General features: G+C 59.7%; 1 protein-coding gene across 4 annotated transcripts in view; it reads left to right on the top strand.

Moving 5' to 3' along the window:
• Positions 1–23643, top strand: part of TBC1D22A (TBC1 domain family member 22A) — a 289717-nt gene that overhangs the window by 189792 nt on the left and 76282 nt on the right. For 2 of the 4 annotated variants that reach the window (XM_057742533.1, XM_057742531.1), the window contains one exon: positions 19481–19608. The exons of the other annotated variants lie outside the window; for them this stretch is intronic. In XM_057742533.1, coding sequence (XP_057598516.1) covers positions 19481–19608 — 128 coding nt within the window. The remainder of the gene's footprint in view (positions 1–19480; positions 19609–23643) is intronic. 4 annotated transcript variants of the gene reach the window in all.

The following is a 23643-nucleotide window of genomic DNA, read 5'->3' as shown; positions in this document are numbered from 1 at the left end:
GAGGGTATGGTTACAGAGCCTCATAGGTGTTTATTTGGAGTCACAGAAGGAGAGGAGAGAGTGTGCATAAGATCTGAAGAGATAATGATGGAGTTGTTTTCCAAAACTACTGAAAGAAACTAATTCTCAGATTGAGCTCATGGAATCTTCAGGAGAATAAAGAGAAAACTATATGTAAACACATTATAGTAAAATTTAATTGAAGACTAATTCTTATGGCAGCTAGAGCAAGTGGTTATTTTCTAAGAACTGACTTCTCAACAGAATTAGGAGAAGATACCTTCAGTGTGCTGAGAGAATGAGAGCTGTCACGTAGAGTCTACATCCAGCAAAAAGACCCTTCAGGAATGAATTCGGAAGTCCAAGGGGCCACCTAAATCCGAATTGTTTCTTACTGCCTCCAAGAAGCCGTTTAATCAGGAAGGAAAGCAAGCGAAGCACACACACTTGCCCTTGCAGCACAGCTAGGTGACCACAATGACCATGAACTTCAGAGCCCTTGGAAATCGGCAGGTCAGCTCCCCATGCAGTCGGGAGAGCCAGGTGGTCATTGCAAAACGCTGTGGGAAAAGGAGTGGGGTACGGGCAGCCAGGTAAAATCACCGCAGGAAGACAAGACCCCTCCCAGGGTGGGAAAATACTGAGAGTAGGCCTGAGGTCTAGGAGGTGAAAGCACTGGCTCCTGGGAAATTGGAAAGGATTTGGGAGTTCTGGATGAGTGTCTGCTGAGACCTTAGCAGAGCCCGTTTCTACCGGTTACCTGCCTCTGTGAGCTGAATGCCTAGGTCCCGTTTTTTGGGTGAGGACCTGCCTGCGGATTTCTCGTTCCTGCCAGACTGCGCTTTATTCAGGCCCTGGAGTGGAGCAAGCTGCTTCTTGCGTAAATGCGTTACTGCTGTGGGCCGCTGCGGGATGTCCGGTGCTTCCTTGCGGCACTCTGGCTGGCGGTGAGCGGATGAAGGATTGAGTCTGGGAGACCAGGGCAGCAGCTGTTTGACAGTCAGGTGAGACAGAGTTTATCCGATGAGGGCCAGCGTGTGGTGTTGAGGAAGTGGGTGGCTGGGAGTCATTATTCATGTAGTTCTCATTCATCCAAAAAGCAGCCTCAGAGCTTTTTTAAAAAAACATTGATTTCTTAATCTCTTATCAAATGTAGTTTCTTCTCTCTTGGGGAGAAATATAGCAAACCCTCAGTGTTAGGTGTGGTTCTCACTCCTCTGTCTCGTGGGGCCGCCTTGCAAGATGCTCAGACTTTTTCTGGGAAAGGCTGTGCACAGAGCCGTCATTTAGGGAAACCCGGGGCGGCATCAGTGCTTCTGTGAAAACCACCCACTGTTGTGTGGTCACAGGCATCCTAGCCTCCAATAGACAAGAGCTGGTTGGTGATATTGGCTGCGGCCTGCAAACGCAGGGTCTTCACCACATCCTCAGCCTCTGCTGGCACACGCGGGAGCCGTGCTGGGCCTGTGGGGCCTGCAGAGCTTGTTCCCTGTGCCTGCAGACCCTGGAGGGGACCCGGAAGCAGAGGGGGGGTGTGTGTGTGTGCGCGCATGTGCTTGTGCGAGCAGGTCTGCCTGCCATGCACGGCAGGAGGCTGATGTCTGGGGATGGATTTCGCACTGGGTGCTGTGCCGTTTCACTCTGATCTGTTCTCCATGTGCCTGTGCGCGGGCAGGGGCCAGCCCCCCGCGGTGCCCCTCTCACTCCCCCTGTGTTGCCGCTGCCTCCCCTCCTGTTAGTACTGAGTCCCCCTCCTCTGTGGGTCCCCACAGCTCCTTGCCTGGCTGCACACGCTGTGTCCGCTGCTGCTTAGGGGTGGGTTAGGTCTGAAACGTCGTGTGCAGTGTACGAGCACACGGCCTGGCACCAGGAGAGCATCAAAGGTGCACGAGGGCCAAACTCGGAGTGCCGAGGGCAAAAGTCCGCAGTGAGCGGGAGCTAGAGACCGTGGTTGCTGGCCGAACCCTAACCCTGACCCCAGCCCCCAGACAGCCTGTAAACGTCACCAGCTCACACAACACGCGTCTGTCCCTCACTCAGCAGCACGTGCTGTGTGGCTTGGCCGGGGCTCTGGTCTGTCGTCCTCATTTGGGGACTCACTGATAGAGCAGCCGCCGTCAGGAGTTTGCTGGCCCAGTTCCTGTGATGGAGGGAAAAACTTTGGGCTCCTAATCCTCTCAAAAGAAAGGGGTACTCGGCGCTTGGCTGCATTTCATTGGTCAAGCCGAGTCACATGCTACAACAAAAGTCAGGAGGAAAGGGAAGCGCCCTCTGCCCGGGCTGGGTGAGCCTCTGGGCACGGCACAGAGAGAAGGTCAGAGGTAAGAGTGTGTGCTCTCAGCATTTCTGTTAACGTCAGTTTGTTCCCTACTTACGAAATGATTTTTGTACATAAAATTAACAGTTCACACCAATCACTGAGTGATTCACTGCTTCAATAATAAACATACGTTAACACGCCAACGGGCTGGTAGGATTTCAACATACAAAGCGCTGGAAGAGATTTTTACTCCAGATTACACCTGGAATGTTTACGTGTATTTGAAAGTGAAGTTTTACATTTTTGCCACGTATCCGAGTGACACCCTTGTACATTTGTTGCCGTTAAGTCTTTTACATCTGATGTTAACCTTTGAGGTCGCACAATCCCTCCTTGCCCCCAAGTTCAGCCCTTGGGTTCTTCTGGAGGCTGCAGTCAGAGCCCCAGTGACTGAATCCCGGGGCTGGGTCCCCATGGGGGGCCCCAGATTCTGTGCTCGTGCATCTTGTGTGACACAGGATAACAGAAGTGGAATATTTGCTGAATCTTTTGATTGAAAAAACCATGAGAACCTACTTCAGTCTTAAAAAAGAACATTTGAAGGTACTTGGCCTCAGCAGACATGTAAATCTGATTGTGTCCATGCTTGATTTTTTTTCAGAAGACTTAAGATCAGATCTTAAACAATTGCTTCACATATTAGTGAGATTTTCCTGTGGGGAATGAAACAGGCACAGAAAGGGGGGCTGGTGGATAATTCCTGGTGGGGCAGACCCAGTGGAGGGGAAGTGGGAGGAGACAGACACGCCCACCCCCCAAAGGCCTGTGACTCCTTTGCAAGCCAAGGTCTGCTGGGCTTTGCGGTAGAGGGACCATAAAGCTGAGGCCCCGGTGGGCCAGGTGGTGGCGGAGAGAGCCGGTCGTCAGTTGGCCAGAATAGACCGGATGGCCAAAGGGATTTCCATCCACCAGCAGAGACGCGCCTTCTCAGCTTATCCCAGGTCTGCTTTCTCTTTCCTGCAGGAAAAACGGGACGAATCCTTCCTACCTAATCTTAGCGGTGTTAGATTTAGCAGATAAAGATATGGAACTCTTAGTTAAATTTGAACTTCAGATCAATTAATGAGCCATTTTTGGTTTGTTTGGTGTGACAGTTGGCGCCTGCTGACACCCCGACCTCCCCGGGCCTCCTGCATTTTCTCTGGCAGCTCTACGAAGGGCGAGTTCAGAGTCGCATCCAGTGGGAATTCACACTTAATCCTAGGCTTGAGGCGGCCCTTTTCTCCTAGAGGTTACAGGTGGCGACGGAAACACGGCTCACCTGTGGTGGGTCATTTGGAATTAACGACACGCCAGTATACACACACAGCAGTATACACACACAACAGTATACACGCGCCAGTATATACACACGCCAGTATACACACACGCCAGTATACACACACAGCAGTATACACACACAGCAGTATACACACCTAGCAGTATACACACACACCAGTATGCACACACGCCAGTATGCACACACGCCAGTATGCACACACAGCAGTATACACACACAGCAGTATACACACACAGCAGTATACACACACACCGGTATACACACGCCAGTATACACACACGCCAGTATACACACTCCTGCACACCAGGATACACACACGCACACACCCACGTGTACACACCCCTCTGCATGCACACATCTTAGATGTGGTTCACTTTCTGGGCGCAGCTATACCGCATTTGAGGTCAGTTTCCACCCCATTCTCCTGAGGGGGAGGCTGACCTCGTTGCTCGTTCCTGCTGCCCGATGCGGCCGAGGAGGGGCAGCCTGTCTCCTGGGAGGGCTTCTTGTTCGGGGCCAAAGGCTTCGATTGAGCAGATGAGTACGTTTGACTTTTCACAGTGCGGAAGCTGTGATGAGGCTGGTCACCACGTGATTTTCTTAGGTGAAGGAAGTGTGGTTGGCGCAGTTTCTGACTTACTAATTATTATTCTCTGAAGGCTGGCTTGGGGCCCCTTGACCGTCTGGTGAAGGTATTCACAGCCATGCAGAGACTGACCGCCCTGGGGTGGGGTGTGGATAGTTTTTGTGATGACCGTGCACGGTGACCTTCGGAGATTGGCTGTGTGTCGCTCAGGTCCTCAGGCACAGCCGCGTGGGGCTGCCCGTGCCGCCCGGACCCTCGCCGTGTTGGTCCGTGTCCGTGAGTGCTGGCCAGGCTTCTAGGAGGGTCCCGCCTTCCACCTCACGGTCGCTGAACGAGAGCCCCACGTTCCTCCTCCCTGGCCCCGCCTCCTGGCTGCTGCCCGGGTAATGACAGTTGGGCCTCAGGACTGGCCGTGCGGTGGCCTCCAAGGCCCTTCATCCTCCAGCCAGCTTTAGGCTGTGCTGAACCCCGGGGCTGTTTATTCCTTGTTGGGCACAACGTGTGATCTCAGCTGTGCCCCGGGTCACTGTTGTGTCTCCTCCAGGCAGTTAGGCCCTCTCTCATTTGCTGCGCGCAGCAGCAAAGGGCCAGGCTCGCAGGCCAGGGCGTGGTTTGCCGGGTGGCGGGAGGGGAGGGAGGTGGGGTAAGTGTGAGATGGGACTTTGGCCTTCAGGGAGCCCACAGCTGAGGAGGAGATGGGCTGCAGGAGCAGGAGATGCAGACGCAGCCTGGAGGAGGCTCGGTGGACCCGCACCTTTCCACCTGGTGGACCTGCCGTGGAGGGTCTACAGGAGGCCCTTCTTTAGGCCAGAGCCAAGGAGATGCCGTTGACAGTCCTGGGGAGATGTCACTGTCACCCCGACCTAGGCCAGGGTGACCCAAAGCCTCTGGGGCCCCATAGTTCTCCATGTTGTCCTTCTTGGTTTGGGCCACCACCAAGTACTCCTGCTGCGTGTGCACTGTGTGCACGGCCAGCCCGTGGTGCCGGGGGCTGGGAGCGCGTGTCCATCGCTCTGCAGGGTGTCTGTGGTGCGGTGGCTCGGGGACTGTGTACAGGTAAAGGGATGACACGGAAGGACAGGTGGCCACACACAGAGACACAGGCTCCTTCGGGAGGCTTTCCTGCCTGACAGTCACTGATACGTAGCTTGTGTCTTGAAGGCACAGAAGACTGCAGACTGGAGGACTTAGGCAACAGACGTTTGTTTTCTCACGGTTCTGGAGGCTGGAAGTCCAAGATCAAGGTTCCAGCCGATCTGGTTTCTGGAGAGGCCTGTCTCCCGGGTGTGCAGCCTGCACCTTCTCACGGTGTCCTTGCAGGGCCCTTCCTCTGTGCCTGGGAGAGAGGGCCCTCTGCAGTCTCTGCTGTCAGCCCGGCTCAGCCTGTGAGCTCCCCAACGGCCCTGTCTCCACGTGCAGCCTCACTGCAGATCATGGCTTCATTCAACGCGGGAATTTTTTTTTTTTTTTTTTTTTTTTGAGGGGAGAGAGGAGAGCACAAACATTCAGTCCATAACAGCTTGGCAGCATGGTTAGAACCGCGGTACAGTCCACGGGGGCATCACCACCACGGTACAGTCCACAGGGGGCATCACCACCGCGGTACAGTCCACAGGGGGCATCACCACCACGGTACAGTCCACGGGGGGCATCACCACCGCGGTACAGTCCACGGGGGGCATCACCACTGCGGTACAGTCCACAGGGGGCATCACCACCACCACCACCATCACTTCCGTCCGTTGCGCTGCAGGCAGGTCACGGCGGGTGGGTTAGCACTCCTTTGGGGGTGGTTAGTCGGGGGCCCTGCTCGGCCCAGCGTGTTGGACATCGTGGGTGCTCCCTGGGCAGGCGCCTCTGTCCGGCCCGGGATGCCTGTGAACGTGGCCAGCGCTGACCCAACCTGGGGGACCCAGGGGGACACTGGCTGTCATCATTGTTATTTTTGCACTTTCATCTTTAGGGGAACATGCCTGAACGCACTCCCGGAGAAGAGTTCTATCTTGGTGTGTTAAAGGCTTAATCCGCGTGTGCGTTTTCCTTTTCCTGTTTTTAAATTTAGGTTAAATGCGATTTTAATGAAATTTCTCTGAAAGCTATCTCAACTACATGGTAGGGTTAAAATTGACTTACTCTTTCAAGATACAATTCAGTTACAGCTGGTAAACTAGATTCAGCTTTATTACCACCCAAGTGAGAGTGTTTCTATCACCACCACAAGGTGAGCCGTTGGAGAGCAGAGGATGCACCGGTGGAGCGGCCCGGCCCGCGGAGCGTTCGGCGCGAGGCAGTGAGGAGCGGCCGGCTCACCTCCCCGGCCGCGTCCTCCTCGGGCCCGGAGTGGCTGGTGGGAGCCGGTCACGTGGGGCAGGGACGGCGGGCACGGCCAGTCGTGTGGGCGTGGCCGTGCCCCTGGGCAGCCCTCGCCAGCCCGGCTCCCTGTCTCGGGCCAGGGCTTTGTCCCCACGGCCAGCGTCCTTACTCCGGTGGCTCCGTGCTGTGCCTGCCCAAGGCCTTGGGACCGCAGGTGGCCCGCGGGTTCTCACTCCTGGGGGCGTCCGGTTGATTGAAGGTGCCTTCAACGGAAAACCCACATGGCTATTTGGTAGCCTTTTGGGGAAGAGGGATCTTACTCAGGCCAAAAAAATCAAAGAAGTAGAGGAAGTTTCCTGTAATCTAAAAAGTGACCTGTTAGGAGTAAACCCCAGGCCCTAGTTCCGCCTGCTGCCTCTGAGCTTGGTTGCTGCTGATAATACTAACGGCAGCCAGCACCCGTCAGGTGCCTACAGCTTACACAGCGCTGGCCTCAGCGCTTCCTCCGCATCGCTGTGCTGGTTTTTCACAAAATCCCTGTGAAGTGGAGGGTGACCGTCCCCATTTTGAGAGCCCTGCCCCTTCTCGGGCCTCAGATTCCCCAGAGGCTGGATCCTCTCCGTGTGGCCTCGAGCTCTGCCCGTCCTGCGTGGGTACTGAACACGGGAGAGCCCACTCAGCCGTCTCCCAGCCGTGCGGGGGCCCCAGTGGTGTCCTCGGGGCTCAGAGCCACATGCGTCCCCGCCTGCGCCCCGGATTTCCTTGGGGAGCAGCAGCCTGCGGCCACGCTGTGGCAGTGTCCCCCCCCCCACACCCCCGCCATGCTCCGTTCCTCTTGGGACTCCTGCCAGCATCGGCACCTTCTGCTGCCCCACCCACCGTGCCACCCTGTGAGGAGGGCGGAGGCCAGAAGATCCAAGTTGCCTTCTTCGAATCAAGAGCGGAGGTCCCTCCCCCTTGGCTTCAAGCGGGTGCCTGCATCCCACGTCCCAGCATCCAGCAGGGCGCCCAGTGTGCAGGGTGTGCTCGGTACCGCTGGTGGATCAGCAGTAAGGTGTTTGCTGTGCCTCCCGCCCAGGGGTACACGCTCAGGGTCCGTGGCTTCAGATTGCTTCTGTATCGTCTGAAGGTGAAGCTCCCTGTGTACGAAGTGCATGTTTGGGGTGGGGGTTAAAGCATTTGCGTGTCGGTTCTTCTAGTCTCTAGACGGTTGTCGCACCACATGGGTTTCCTTGGCCGCTTTGTTTCGCCTGAGGCTCTCAGGTCCCCCGCTGCTGCCCTTTAGTCTGTAGGACGGGCGGCGGATGCGTGGGAAAGCTCGTAACGTGCGCCAGTGCTGCCTGGCTGCTGCTACGTCATCTGTAAAAGGGACAGAAAAATGCTGCATGAGCAGGACAGGTGAGCAGTTACTGGCTGACTTGGCGAGAGCCGACGCCCTCGTGGGTGTCTGACGATCGTCCGGCCTCAACGTGCATCCCCACCCCGCCCCCACCTCTGGAGAGCTGGGCCTTCCTCCCTGGGGCCCGAGGGCCTCTCCCGCTAACTGACCTCCGTGCTGCTGTAGAAACAGCGCTTTCTCCATGCAAGAGCCTTGATCCCGAGTGACCATCTTCACACACATTTCCCGGCAGCCCCAGGGGTGTCACTGTCACTGGGAGGGGGGATGCCTGCCAGACTGTGGGAGGACTTGGCTCCCGTGTGCGGGAGGCTGTGCCAGCCTGACGTGAGGGGTCAATGGCTCGGGAGTCCCGGGGCTCTGCAGCCCCCTAACTGTGCTGGACGGCCCTCCGCCCCCTGCTCCCCGCCCCCCCCCCCCCCCCCCCCCCCCCGCCCCCAGCCAGGCTTTGCTGCAGGAGCCCAGTCCCAGAGGCTTCCCTGCTGTCATCCCAGGACCTCGGGGTCAGGCCTGTAGCCCCCTCCCGCCGTCTCCAGGGCCATGGTGGTTTGCGGGGAGCGTCGGGCTGGGCCCTGTCCCCTGGGGACCTTCCTCGACCCTCTCTGGTTCCCTACTCCGTCTTTTCTAGGCCTCCCTGCCTGCCCAGCCCTTTGTGTTTTCTTCGCAATGCAAGCTTCTTTGCCAGTGTCCCCCAGAGCAGGTGGAGGGGGATTTATTTTCTTAAAATCAAGGGACAGCTCTCCTCCCGTGCTTGGGCTGGCAGGGTCCCGGGAGGGCCTTAGGCTGGCAGCTGGCAGGTCGGACCGCACTGAACTCCCCTGCTGGACTGAGGGGGATTTTTAGGGCCTGGAGCTGAGGCGTCGTTAGGTTTGACCGTTGAGGACATTCTGTCCTGTACGAGGAGACAGAACATTAACAGTTGCTCCGGGAGTTCTTCCTTCCAAGCCTGCACTTAGCACCGGATCGTAAAAGACTCCCCGTCCAGAGCGGGGCCCTCGAGAGGGCCTGGCCACCAGCACCCAGCCCGCTTTATGGCCCCAGGAAGGGGTGAGGGTGGGCCGGGGTGGGGGCTGCCCCTGGCGGGCCGAGGAGACGGGTGGGTGCTTGCGTTGGCGACGCTGCCCCTGTGACCCAGCTGGGCTTCTCCTCCTGGAACCCTCCTGAGGTGCCGGTGCGGAGGCCCATGCCGGGATCACCGCTGCACCTTCAGCTGCTCACGTGGGGGCGTGTTTGCCGTTTGCCTGGGAAGCGCGATGGCCACCCAGCGGGTGAAGAGAGGCAAGCACGCAAGGCCCTCCGAGCCGCGGTCTAGCGGCCCTTCTCCTTAACGGTGATTCCTTTGTGACCCTGCACCCGAGACTGATGCGCGAGGTTTATTGCCAAACCGAGACTAGTTAATTAAATTCTAAGTAGGGACTTCTAAAGGAAGCAATTCTCCTTGACCTTAAGAAGAAAAAGTTGTCTTGGTTTTGAATGCAGGCCATCAAATCTGGTTTTGAAATGATCCCTCGAAGCCATTTTTGTTCGTGGTTACAAGTTGCTGGAGAGAATGTGAGTGGGTTTCTCTCCATCAGCGTGAAGAACAACATCCCTCTGAAGTCAGGATGGGAGGCCACGTGGGGCTTGGCGGAAGGAGGACATTTTATCGCGCGGGGGTCAGAGTCCTTTCCGCATGAGTGAGCCACCTGCCTTTTCAAGAAGGTGGAAGAGGCACGCGCTGTTTCTGTGAAGATGGACCTGAGATGGCCCTTCTGGGCCCCCTGTACCTCGGGCTGTGGCCTAGTGGGGCCACCCTCAGGGTGCTTTCCCTGGCCTGTCTGAGCTCCCAGCTCCACCCCGCAGTCAATGCCCCTATCACCGCTCGGGACAGTGCAGCCCTCGCACTCTGCCGGGTCTGTCCCCCCATCCTCCCCCCAGAGACCCCTGCTGTCACGTCTGCAGAGGTGGCCCTCTCGTGTTCTGGGGGATGGGCAGGATGGGGAGGGCGGGGTGCGGGCGCGGGCTGTCTAGCTGCTTCTCTAAGCCCCTTGCTCTGTCCAAGCCCCTTGCTCTGTCCCAGCCCCCTCGCCCTTCTCTGGGGTCCATGGGGCCGTGCAGCGTGCGGTGCGGGCACAGGCTGGAGCCGTCTGGGGAGCCCGCTTGTCTGTCTGTCTCTGTTTCTCACGTCTCTCTCTCTGCCCTTCTCTGTCACGTGAGTGTTTGCCCCCTTCTGTCACTGTGTGGGGTTCCGGGGAGGAGGCGAGGTGCGTGCAGGTGTCAGAAGTCCCTCTAATGGCCTCGTAAGCCCCCCAGGTCCAGGGGTCTCTGCCGGGCGTTGCCGGGAGCAGCCCCGCAGCCCTGGGGCGCTGGGCGCTCACCCCCCGAGGCGCTCTGCCCGCAGCAGCACTGGCCCCTCACCCATCCCCCCCTGCAGCTGACCCGGGGGGCTGAGGCCGCTGGCAGCGTTTTGCTCGGGTCACACGGATGCAGCGTCCCTCCATCCACTCTGGTGAAGGGTCTGCTGACTCTGGACCCCGCGCTTGTCGCCGGGCTCCTGAAGGCCCTGAGTGTGCCCGTGCGTGTGCGAGTGTGTGCACACGTGTGTGTGTGACCGCTCCAGTCTCTGGTTGGTGCTCTGCTGAGGGGGGTCTTGGCGGCCCCTCATGGAGACTGCGGCAGTAAAGACGAGATCCCCCTTTCTCCCCAGTGCGTGGTGGCCGAGGGCCTGAGCCCAGGACGCGTGCAGCCGGCTGCCTGGGACGTGGGGACACGCTGGCGCCGGGCGCTGAGAGCGCGGGCCCGAGGGCTGTCCTCTGCAGCTGGCACGCAGGGACAGTGGAGACCAGCAGGCTGTCGGGGCGGGGACGAGGCGGGCACCGAGCCACTGTGTGCCGGGAATGACACCGTGTGATGGGACACAGGGCTGCGGGGTGGGGTCCCCACGCGGCACCTGGGGGAGCCTGGAGGGGGTCGCGTAGGGGGCTCTGGGTGTCCTCACACTGTCAGCTGCGCGGGGAAGGCGTCTCTTTATTTGATCTGCGCAAAGCATCCTGAGAACAATGACTGCTTTTAGCTTTGTGTTAAGTGGGTGAATTATGGGCTGTGCGGATGCCACGGTCCACCGTCCTATACGTGGGTGCCTCCCTCCTGATTGCAGGGAAACCTGCAGTTCAGCCTGAAACTGTGATTTTCGCTTGGTGCTCTTACTCTCTGACTGTGCGTCGTCCCTGCGTGTAGGAGGAGCTCCCGCAGGAACGGCGTCCTGTCCTGCGACCACATGGGTACAGTCGTCCTAGGAGAGCAAATTTCCCCGCGGCGCCACCCGTGTGGGCTGTTGTGCGTCCGTCTGCTTACTGACAACAGCAGAGGGAGAGGCGGGGCTGGAAAGAGCTGGTGGGATGGGGAGTCCAGCTGTGCTGGGGGGTGGTCCCGGCAGGTAGGACGGGGGCAGGGAGGGCGGGCTCCTTCCTGGGAGCAGCCGGGCCGCTGGAACGTGCTGCGGTTCTCGGCCTTAGGCTGCCCGGTGTAGCCGCACATGGTCGGCCGAGGGCCACTGTCTTCCTGTGCTTGTTCCCTGGTGAAGAGCAGCCTCTGCTTACCTGCCACTCAGGCCCCTGCAGAGCCCCGGCTGCCCTCCTGAGCCTCTGCTGAGCCCTCCACATTCAGATGCCCCCCAGGGCTGGCCAAGCAGCTGAGGGTTGAATAAGGGCTACCTAGGGAGTCTCAAACACCCGTCTCCCTGTTTCCGTCCTTCCTTGCTTTGCACGAGCCCAGCCCTTCGCGGTGGCACTGGGCTTCTCCAGCTTGGTAACCCTGTGTGCACTTGCGTGCTAGTGCACCCCCTCTGTCTTGGCCCTGGGAGCCCTTGGGGGGCGCTTTGGGGAGGTCCCCTGAGCACTGCTGGCCCGTCAGCCAGCCTGGTCAGGGCAGCCCAGACTCTGGTGTGGGTGCCGGCCTCCTGGCGGACGGATGCCTGGTACTCCCGCCCCAGGTCCCCTGCTCCCTTCTGTGGTCCCCTGGCTGGCCAGCTCACACCCGAGGAGCCCCAGGTGGATGCTTGGGGAAGCTGCCTTCACGGCACCCACTGTTGATTCTTTAGTTTGCGCAGGTGTCCCCCAGGAGACGAAGCCCCACCGTTCACTCATCCTGAGGGCTAGGCCAGGAGAGGCCGCACGTGTGCAGAGAGCACCCAGCCGTGCAAACCACAAGGCCACCCAAGTGTAGCAGGTGCTCAAGGCCACCAAAGCGTCACAGGCGCTGTCTAGAAGTCGAGGTGGGGGTGCTGAGGAAGGGGGTCGGCTCCAGGGTGGAGAGGGGTCAGGAAAGGCTTCAAAAGGGCAGTGATGCTTGAGCTGAGTCTTGAATGTGGGGAGGCACGGACCAGCCAGCACCAGGCACGGGGAGTCTCAGGTCCAGGTCAGACTCAGACACGTATATTTTGTGGCATATTCTCAGCCTCAGAGTGCGTCGGGAGAGAGGGGACTTCTGGGAAAGCTGTACGTCTTGGATTTCATTGCAGGCTTGGGTGGTGTCAGGCCTGGCTTCCTGCGGACAGCGAGCTGAGATCTGTCCACACCGCAGCCCGTCGAGATCTGCACTCCTCACCAGCCCCTCCCTGGTCCCTCTAGAACCTTGTACGTCAGGTATGGGTGGGACGGAGCCAAAATCCGTCCACCTGACCCAGCGTCTCACACACTTCGTCTCTTCTCTGCGTGGGGCTGGGGCCGGGGTGGGGGGGCCCTCACGTGGCTTGTGGAGCAGTCGGCGTCCCGCGCCGTGGGCTCTGTCTCCTGCACCCTGTTTCATCGGGCTCCTTGTTGCTCCCTCCTGAGGAGACAGCCCCGGTTTGGGGTGCTTGCTAAGATACCCATGAACACATCCGTGAAGAGCTCATGATTTAATACCTGGTCTCTTCAATTCCATGTAGCTCCAGAAGAACTCGTATTTTAGATGATGTTACTGTCAAAAAAATAGATCTTAATACCTCTCTAGGGATGGAAAGATGGCGTGTGTAGTGTCAGATAAATCCTATTTTTTTACGACCCCCCGGGAAGCTTCGTTCTATCTCACGCTTACATTGATGCCGGGTCCCGAGAGTGTGGTGGGGTCCCTGCCTCCAGGGCTGGCAGTGCCCGGCGTGGCTTCTTCCTGGGGCTGTACTGCCCGCTTTACGAGTGGGTAGCAGCCTTTGGGGTCCCACCCGCCTTCACCACCACCCCCCCCCTCCTAATAACAAGATAGCGCCCATGCAGCCTGGCCTGGGTGTTGAACTAGCCCTGGAGGAGTGATTTTGGGAGAACGTGGTTGCAGTTTGGCTCCTGCCGCGATGTCTGTCTGGATCTCAGCCCGCAGGGTCATGTGGTGCGGGCGGAAGTCCTCTGCTTGTACTCCATGTGCAGAGGGGGTGCCCCGTAGCACAGTGCTGCGACTCACCGCCGGGGTGAGTCCCGGACCCCCGGGAAGGGCTCCGTTCTCCGGGAGGTGCCAGCTGCACGCTCGGGGCCCCCCGGTTGCCCGCACTGGGGACCCGGTGGTGATAAAAGCAGCACTTCCGGAGGCCCCCAGGCCTGATCAGTTGCTGGAGTGGCTCAGAGCTCAGGAGAGCGGGCCGGGGAGGAGAGGCGTAGGGTGGAGTCAGGAGGCTCCGGGGACTCGGGGCTTCCTCTTGGCCCTGGAGTCAGGGCCCGTCGCCCTCTGCCGTGCATGGGTTCACCCGCCTGGAAGCCTGCCGAGCGCGCGCCTCCGGAGCTTTCACTGGGGCTTCGTGAGGAGGGCACGAGGGACCGCATCGCGGGCCCCGCGATGAGACTCAGTGCCCAGCGCCTCTCGTGTGCTGAGGTCCGGCTGCTGCGAGCCCCGACCCTGGGACCAGGGACTCCCGCCTGCGGCCCCGCCAAAACATGTGTGTCGCTGTGGCTGGGGGGCTGCGCCTGCTGCTCTCTGGTCTCGGCACAGCCCCTGCCCGGAGCCTGGCTGCCTTCCCGCTGTTGGCCTAGCTCCTCACGTCCGGAGTCCTCTCCCCTGCCCTTTGCTCACTGCGCTGTGATGGCCGAGAAGGGTCCTTGGGGGCCCTGAGACGGGCCTGTGGCCCGAGGCCTTGGAGCGGCATCTGCTCTGACTGGGGTGCTGTCTGGAGGCGGCCGAGAGCAGGTCCCTGGCCATGCAGCAGAGGCCTGGTTGCCTGCTCAGAGCTTCCCCCGTGGACCCACTTCTGAAAGGAGGCTCAGCTGCCCTCCCCTCCCTCCTCTTGGTCTGGCGCCGCGTGAGAGAAGGGCCGGGAGGGGCCTGACACCTGTCCCGTGCCCACTTCGTGGCCGCTACCATGCCGGGAACTTTCCCAGGAGGGTGCTGTGAGGGAGCTGGGGCCCTCCCCGTTCTCCAGGGAGGACCTGGAGGCCCTGAGCGCCTAGAGAACCTTGCAGAAGCTGACCTGGGATCTGAGCCCAGCTTCGTGACGCTGTAACCGAGGTCTCTCTCCTGTTCTCCCGTCTGGCCGGTGCTCTGCTCTGCCTGAGGGAGGAGACAGGCCAGCAGCGCAGACTCAGGCCTGCTCTCTGCCCTGCTGTGGGGCTGGTGATGGTTTCCCACAGGATTTGCCGGGCGTGTCGTGTGCTTGGAGGGTGGCATCGTGGGTCCTGGGTCCCCGGCTGGGAGTCCCGGGGCTGGGGCTCGGCCCTGCCTCTCTTTGGGGCTGATGTTTTCTCTAGCTGTTTACTCTTGCTGTACGCTAAACCTGGCAGGTGAGGAGGGCGGGGAAGCCCAGAAAGAGGCTTCCTTGGCTGCAGGGAGGCCGTGTTCACTGCCAGCGGCTCCTGTTTCTCTTCTTCATCATCTTTCTAACTGATTAGAGAATTGCAGTCTTCCCCCCCGCCCCACCCCCGCCCGCACCGAAGCCTGTTCAGGCCTCACCCAGCAGACGTGTGATGTATTCAGTCTGTGTTCGCTCTCAGGATTCCACGTGTGAGCAGTCACTCTTTGGGCAAATAAATCGAAGCAGTGCCTGGCCCTGTGTGAACAGTGCGTGTTCTTCGTGCCGAGTCAATGGGATGCATACATTTTTTTTCCTTTTTAGCATGAATCTTGGAACTCAGTGTGGTTGCGTAATTTATTTTTGTTTTTGATGAGGAAGACAAGGTGTTTCAGCAGAGTTTCCAGTCTGCAGACGCTCTATTTCGGGTGCTGGGAGAAGCGTCTAGCCCGCCCTGGGCAACGGGCACGTCCTGTGACTTTGTGGCGGTAGCCGCCCAGCCTGCGTCGCAAGGCCTTGATGGAATACGTCTCCTCAGCCTGAAGGATGACAATAATTACATCTGCCTGCTCACTCATTCCATGTCCCCTCTTGTATCCAGCGAAATGGAAATTTCAAATCCAGAGTTATTGCTAACCAAATTTCCTTTATCAGGGACAGAGCATCTGCTCACAGTTGCTTACGAAACAGGAGAAATGAATCTTTCCAGCATATACGTTTGTGCTCTGATGTATATAAATGCAAAGTAATGGCTGGAGTTTAGGCGTCCACTTTTCCACACGTTCCGTGTAGGAAGCGCCTTTCCAGACGTTCACTGTGTGCATGGGAGGGGGAGGGGCAGTGGCCGGCCCGCTTTATCACGCTTCATCGTTGCTTCCAGAGAAGCCAGGTCATCCGTGAGAAACAGCCACCTCCCCGTGACCAAGGACAGGCCTCCGCTGTGCTGGGGTGGCTGCTCCTGGCGGCCCCGCGTCAGCCGGAGTGGCCTGGCCGTGGGGCGGGCTGCCCGGCAGGCGCTTCCCCGAGGAGCCTCCGTGAGGTCCTGCGGAGCCTCGGGCCAAGGCTCGCGCTCCCGTCGGGAGTTCGGGCCGTGTTGGACGGAAGAGAAGCCCAAGCCCTCGGGACACTCTGAGTCAGTAACTGATGAAATAGACAGTTCAGAGGCGCGAAGTTGCTTTTTCTTTCTGTGTCCTGCACGTCGCTGAGCTCCCGGAGGGCGGGACGCGGCCGTGTCTTCTCTGCTGCGTCACTGTCGCTGGCGGTGGGCTACAGGGAGACCCCGATAGCCTCCTGGAAAGTGCTGATGAATGAGGAGCGTCTGCCCGCGTCCTCGTGGAGTTGACGCCGTGGGCCTTGCTCTGTAGAGGCCCCGGGTGCGCCCAGGGTGCTGGTACCCGGAGACACCGGCTGGGGGGTGGGGGTCGAGGGCGAGGTGTGGGCCCACCTGGCATCGTGGGGTCATTTCAGGACGTGGAGGGGGACAGTCCTGAGTCTGCCGCTGCTGTGTGCACTGTGGACGGGCCAGCTCCCCGGCTTCTCACTCAGGCACAGGGGAGGATGCCGCAGCAGGAGCTGCCCTGCGGGCTGTGGGGCCTCGCGCCCTGGCTGGCACGGCTCCTGGGGCCGAGCCTGAGACGGGGTGGCCTCCGCCAGCACCTCGTGGGGTGGGCCTCAGGTAGACCTGCCAGAGGAGAGAAGGGTTCATTTTCCCTGTTTGGTTAAGTTCCTTCAGTGACAGATGTTCCAGAAATATGTTTAATTTTCCAAATCAGTGTGCTCGCCGGTTTACGTTAGAAAGGTGTCGCGTGCCTCCCAGGCACTTATTAGGGTTGTTTGCTTTCCCCGCTCGTAAATGGCGCCCTTCTGCTTCAGCCGAGGAGGCCGGCGGCACCGCAGGCACAGGGACGTGGCTGGGGCCGCGGGCAGCTCGTTCCACGCTTCCGTCCCGCCCCCGCCTCCTCGCGTGTCCAGCTCCGGCCGTCGCTCCGCTCCGTCCACGAACGTGCCGGGCCCGGCTCTGTGCCAATCTCTGGGCCCAGACGAGGTCCTGCCCCGCGGGCGTCGCAGTCCAGGGGGCGCCCGGGGAGGGCCTTCCACGGCTCCCTGGCTGGCGAGCCCCCTCCTCGCTGTGCAGGAGGAAAGGACGTGAACCGACGACCCCCGGGAAAAGCCGCCCGAGCCCGAGCGTGAACTTGGAGTCCGCCTGTCTTCCCGATTGTGAGTGCGTGGTGAGCCCCTGCTGTGGGGCGGGGGGGGGGCCCGGCCCTGCCCACCCGCTGCCCGCCGCGCTCTGTCCTCGGCCCGCGTGCCCCGCAGAGCCTCAGCGCGGGCGACTGGCGGGTCCTGGGAGCGGCCCCCCTCCCCTGGCGCTCTGTATCCAGGCGGCGGCTTTCTCTCGGGAGCTGTGGCCGCCCCTCCGCGCACTCTGGCCCCACTGCCCGCTGCACTCGTGGAAGCTCATTCCCGTTTCTGTGTAAAAGATCCCTGTTCAGTAAGGTGATTCATTGTCTAAACTGCTGCTTTGCAGATGTTGATGGTATTTGCATTTCCCGTTGGCCAGAGTGCCCGTATCGGTGCCCGGGTCGCAGCAGGGGCTGCCACCCTTGGGGAGTGGGCACAGGGCACCACTCAGGGCCACATGGAACTTTCCAGAGGTTTTGTTTTGTAGCTGCTATTTTCAGGTTAGAAATTGTTAAGTCCTTAAAAAGAACGAGATATCCCATTGTGGGGCTGGAAGTCGCCGCGCTCGTGTTGTGGAGAAGTAGGAGGAGGCGGCTGACAAATGGGCGACCTCTTCATGTTAACAGCTATGCGTCTCCTCCCCCTCCCCCCCTCCCCCGCCCTCTGCCGCACACGTACGGGGCACCTGGTGTGTCCCGGGGCTGCAGGTTGGGGGGGGGGTGGGGTCTCAGGCACCACGCCTGCCCTGGAGCAGCTCACATCCTGGGACGGGCTTGGCCCTAAGCAGCGAAGCCCGGACAGTGTGACACGCTCCCGAGAGGAGGCTGTGGGACCAGGAGGAGGGAGGCCGGCACGGGGGAGGGACGGGTGGCCAGGGGGCAGAGCAGGCCGCTGGCACGCGGTGCCACCTGAGCAGACGCGGAGCTGGGGGCCGGGCTGGGAAGGGAGGTTCTGACTCAACCGGTGCCGCCAGCTGGCGTTTCGCACACTCTGGGCCCCGTGCGGGGCCCTCACGATGTCTTGATAGGACCCCCTCGGGGCGTTAGGTGGCCCCTGAGCTTACAGGCTGGGGACACAGGGAGGACACCTGCCCTCGCAGACCCCTGGGCTCTCCTCGGTGACAAGCCACACGGCTGGTTTCTGCCAGGGCTGCGGCCTGGGGGCCCCCGCCCGCGCACGCTGTGTTCTGCTGCCACTTTACGCTCCGCTGGAGCAGGAGGGGCTGTTCTGGGTCCTGGAGTTGAGTTTACTTAACGACTAAGTGTATTTAGTACAACATAAGCTGGTTAGAAGCTGTGGAGCAGACCAGAGCCCGCCCTGCCCCGCGCGGGAGCTTCTTCTGGGACGTGGACCCTGTCAGAGGCTGGAGCCCCGTCTTCCTGTGTCTCTGGGGTCCCGGCTGCTGAGTTCTTGTGTGACTTGGCCCTGAGAGGGCTCCCAGCACCGGTGTGTGGCTGGCACGTAAGAATCTTCTAGAGACACAGAACCTCAGATCTGCCTGGAAGGCTCTGATTTGGAAAGTTGAGAGGAGCCTGAGAACATGTGTTTTAACAGCCGCCGAGAGGAGGAGGATGTTAGGGACCCGGAGGGCGCTGTCAGCCCCCTGCAGCCCTCTGAGCTGGCCTGCCGCTTCCCTGGTCCCCTGGCTGTCACTTGTTTATTTGTGGTTTCCAGAACTTTCGTTGGGAGAACTGAAGGACCTGTGCACTTTGTTCAGGGTTGCTTCTCAGGGCAGGCGGGTGGGAGAGGTAAGACCAGTGGACAGAAGTCAGGGTGGGCATGTCCAGCCCCCAGTCTGGATAATCAGACCATACTTGCTTGTTTTATAAGCAGCACCGGTCCTCCCTGGGCCCTTTGAGTGGCACTTCCTGGGGCAGAACGTTGGAGAAAGGGGGCACAGTCCTCATGGTCCCCGGAGTCTCTGCTTCCTGGAGGGGCGCTTCCAGGGTCCCAGGACCTCGGTGCTCCACTGGGCTCTGAGCCTTTTCTGCAGGTGGTTGAGAGCCCAGCTGAGGAGCCTGGGCAGGGGACGCTGGGGCTCGAGTCATGCAGCCCCGTGATGGAGAGAGACTCCATGGCTGGTGGGAGATGGTGCATTGGGCCTGGTTCCCCCCAGGGGCCCAGCTGTCTTCACGGGAGCCCCAAACCTGGGATCCAGGGATGGGCTCACCTACCCCTTCGCTGGCCGGGTCCAGGAGCCTGCGGGGCATTTGCCCGGCACGAGGTTGAAGCCGTCCTGGGAGCCGGGAAGCCCGTCCCCTCTCAGGACTCCAGCCTGAGTCTGGTGGACCTGCCTGTAGGCCAGACGGATGCAGGTCAGCTGAGCCCCCGACGTGCCCCCGAGTGTCTGTCAGGCTCTCGGACCCACGTTTCCATCTGTAGGGCAGGACTGGGCCTGCTCCTGCTCCTGCTCCTGCTCCTGGGGTGGGGCACTGGGTGTCCAAGTGGGCTCGCACTCAGCCCACGGGAGCCGGCGGGGTCCTGGTAACGGTCATCACCACCTGGTCTCCTTGAGGAGGAGGCACGGTGAGGCCTCGGAGTAGAAGTTTTCCTTGCTTGCTTCTCGGGGGAGGTCGCTTGGGTGGTTGGAGTGGGTCCCGAGGTGGCCCCGGGCCTCGGGGACGGTGGGCCTCCGGGGGCTCTCCTGACGGCCGCGGGGCCTGTGTGTGTCTCTGCAGAGCAAGTCCACCGGCACCTGGACCAGCACGAGGTGCGGTACCTGCAGTTCGCCTTCCGCTGGATGAACAACCTGCTGATGCGGGAGGTGCCCCTGCGCTGCACCATCCGCCTGTGGGACACCTACCAGGTGAGCGCCCCCACCCCCACCCCCCGCGAGGGGCCGGGCCGTGTCCTCCACGCCTCGCCTCCTACAACCTTCTGCCCTGGGGCTGTTTGCTGCCCTTGATTTTGCCTTCAGAGCATCCTCTCCACTGAAATGCAGTCTTTCGATGTCCGTTTCCGGTGTTCTTGCCGTTTGACTGGATGTGGGACGGGGCAGAGACCTTTCTGTAGTTTTATTTGTAGCCGGGCTTCATCCCTCTGTGTGGCGGCAGTGGCCCTGGTGTGCTGGCGGTTTGCACTTTGGCCGGGGCCCCGGGACAGGTGTGACTGTGGCGTGACTCTGAGCCACATCTGCCAGACAAACTCACGCTCGGGACTCACACGTTGCCTGGGTTTTGAGTTACTTATGGTGAAGATTTTGAAAAGTCACGGACAGGTTCAGTGCACTATGACATTTCCTCGTCTCTGCCGATTTTGAGGATGTTCATTTCTTCGGGAGGTTGCGTTTGCTGGAACAAACCACCTCGGTTCCCCTGAGTGTTGCATTGCTCATTCTAGCGCCTCTCCATCTTCCCGGAGCTGTCTGCTGAGGCTGCGGCCGTGCCGGGCGTTCCACGCCGGCCTTTCCCTCGCGGCGAGCAGGCAGCTTGTGTGGACTCGGAGTGGAGTCTCTGCGCAGGCTGGCTTTCGTTCTTAACTCTGAGAGGCAGGGTTTTTCCTGCCACTGGGACTCGGGGCAGCTGCCTTTGGAGGCTGGCAGAGGGAGCCCCAGGCCACGGGCTTCTTTGTAGGGCAGTAGGAGTCCCAGGCGTGGGGTTGGGCTCCAGCGCGTGGATGTCCTTGGAAGGTGGCAGTGGGGGCCGGGGCCCCCAGCAGGCTGGAAGGGCCCTGGCCCTGGCCTCCCCATCAGAGGAGCCCTTGGTCTGGATGGTGTGATTGTCCCATGGGACAAGGACCTCAGGCTACTGCTGTGCTGGCCCCCACGCCCGCCGGCCTCGCTCTCTGAGCGCGTTTCTCACAGGCCACGGAGAGCGGTAGCCTGGAGCTTTGCTCCTCCTGCTGGCCCGGGCGCCCAGTGCGCGGCCTGTGGCTGTTTTGTGGCTCCTGTGGCTGTTTTGTGGCTCTGAGGCCCTGTGTTTCCACTTCTCTTCTCTTTTTTGCAGCTTGTGTGTCCTGATGGTGTTCGCTACAGAATTATGACTCATCGGTAGATTGCCTCCAAACCCCCCACTTTGGTTTTGCTTTTCTAGGTCCTTGGCAGCTACAGAATTCCTAGCTGCTGACATTTACTGGGATATAAAGCCTTCTTGGGGGGGCTGTTTGGTTAGAATGGCCGTTGCCTGGTGCTGTTGTCAAGTCTCGGTTACGTCTCAGGAAACAAAACTTAATACCCCGTGGATTGCAAGCGCTCCCTGCTTGTGGTGGGTTGGGCTGAGCTCCCGGCTGCCCTCGTTAAACACAGAGTTCCCTGTAATGCTGTCCCCATTACGAATAAATTAGGTATTAAGTCAATCGCATTTTGAGCAGCAGAAAATAGATCTGCGCGCCTGTGGTCCTGCACCACTTCGCTAAAACTCCTAATAGGTATTAAAACTTTAAGCACAGTTGTGGCATCTTTATTGAGTTAATTTTCCTGAAATTAAATTTTGTCATGAATTGACTCATTTGTACCATGGACTCATTGTTGAACTGACAGTACCCTGGTCATAAACCTTTTCATATCTTAAAAATTGGGGGTATTTCTATTTTACAGGCCCAAGTAACCATGAAATTGTATTGCATCTTTTGGCAACGCAAGTACACAGTAATCACAGGACGGCAGCCGGGCGCGCACGCTGCCCTCAGCTGGGGTGTTCGTTAGCTGGGCCCTCACAGCTTTCAGCAGCTCTGTCATCCCTACGCGTTGCTTGAGATCCTCTTGGGACACGTGTCCACAAAAGGTCATCGACCAGCAGCTACTCTGGCCTGGTTCCTGAACTAGGTGACGGCACAGAAACGAGCGAGGGCATTAGTCACAGGCGGAAAAGAGGCCGTTAGAAAGCAGACTGTCCGGGCGGAGCCCGAGAGCAGGGAGACGAACCCTGCTTCCTGGGTGCATCGCACGCCCCAGATGGGCCCGGGCACTGGGTGCAGGCTGCCCTGGGGTCCAGCCCCCGAGGGAGCCGCGGGAGGGATGCGTCCCACCTTCCACAGCCGGACCCGACGCATGGATTTTTGGGGACCTCGAATGAGACAGAAAGCTCTGGGCATGTGCTGTGCTGCGGGTCTGCAGCACGGGGCTGAGGCCATCGGGGCCGCCGGGGTGCCCTCCATCCCACCCGTGTCTTCCTGGCCCCTCGCCGCCCCTCCTGTGCCCCCCCCCCCATGCCCCCACTCCACGTGCAGGAGGCAGGGCTCCCTGTCTACTGCGTGAGGGCCGCATGGTGGTGTTTCCAGGCCACACCTGCTCCTCCTGCTGCTGCCTGGACAGGGAAGCCGAGCCTGGCTCTCTGGGTCCGGCTCCGGGAGTTGCGGGGGCCGGGCCTGAGCTGCGGGTGGGCTCGGGCAGCGGGCAGGAAAGCAGCTCAGCTGCACGTCTAGGGAGCTTTGACTCCAGGGTACCCTGCCTGCTAGACGGGCACCCAGTGGCGCTTCAGCCTCTGCCCCCCGACTCAGAGCTGCTCTGCACCCCGAGGCCTGCGTTCCAGCCTCAGCGGGCCTCCCCTGCTGTCTGAGAGTTTCGTGCACCTTCTCTGGAATTGCTTCTCTATGGAAAAATAGCCACAAAGGCGGCTGCTGTTTTATTGTAATGTTGGTGGGCTCGGGATGGTGGCCGTGGCTCGGGGCTCGTGGGCCTCTGCGTCCAAAGCCCGGGGCTGCTCCTCGGGCATCTCCCGGCAGCGGCGAGTCCTCCCGGCTGGTGTCCTGGGCGCAGGGGTAGGTCTGAGGGCTGTGCTCCCTCCCCGCGTCCCTCGCTTCACTTTATGTCTGGAGGCCTGGTGAGCACAGGTGACTGACTGCAGGGCCCGCCACCCCCACCCCCGGGCCCGGCCTCTTCCCAGGCAGGTCCTGGGACAGAAGCCCGCTTTTTATCTGAGCTGCTGGACCTGCTCCTGGATCACGGGAGTGTGTGTGCCTGTGCCCCGTTGACGAGGGTCCCTGACCCCACAGGCTCTTGCACTCTGGGGTGTGCACGGGGCCTCCAGTCCCATCGCGCAGGCGAGGACCATGTGAGCTTCTCCTAGCGCCTGCGGTCCGGCCACCCCCCTCCCCCACTGTGAGTGGGCCTGTCCTCCCCCAGAGGGGAGCAGCCGGGAGGAGCCAGCCGGAGGGGTTGGCACCTGCGGAGTTCCTGAAAGGTGGAGGTTGACGTGCATTTTCTGGCTTGTATTTCTTGTTTCCTAAATGGCATTAGAATGTCGACCCACTCAAGATCGCGTTAGCTGTTCAGGCCCTTTTGTGGTTCTGTACACACTTTAGTTTGTTTCTCTTTATCTGTGAAAAGTGTCGTTGGAATTGTGATGGGGTTGCCGTGTGTCTGTAGATCACTCTGGGTAACACGGACATTTTCACAGTACTAATTCTTGCAGTCCACGAACGAGGAACGTCTCTCCATTTATTTATGTCCTCTTCAGTTTCATTTGTCAGTGTTTTTCAGTTTTCAGTGAACAGGTTTTTCACATCCTTGGTTAAATTTATTCCCAAGCATCTTTTTTCTTTTTCATGCAATTGTAAATGGGATTGTTTTCTTAATTTCTCTTTCCGTTAGTTTATTGTTAGTGTATAGAAATGCAACTGAGTCTTGTATATTGATTTTTTTTTTATCGTGTAACTTTACTGCACTCATCCAAAGGGAATGAGATGATCTCGCAGAGATATGTGCACCCTCATGTGCATGGCAGCCAAGATACAGAGCAGCCAGTGTCCCAGTGAAGGATAAAGAGGCTGTGTGTGTACACGTGTGTATGCGTATACGTTCATACACGTGCACACGTGCACACACAGACACAGATGGAACATTATTTGGCCTTTAAAAGGAAGGACCTCGCGGACGTGGCCAAGGTAGCCTAGGGAAGGTTGA

The sequence above is a fragment of the Hippopotamus amphibius genome, chromosome 7 (genome assembly GCF_030028045.1).
Source record: "Hippopotamus amphibius kiboko isolate mHipAmp2 chromosome 7, mHipAmp2.hap2, whole genome shotgun sequence".
NCBI lineage: Eukaryota > Metazoa > Chordata > Mammalia > Artiodactyla > Hippopotamidae > Hippopotamus > Hippopotamus amphibius.
This window is presented reverse-complemented; position numbering and strand designations above follow the sequence as displayed.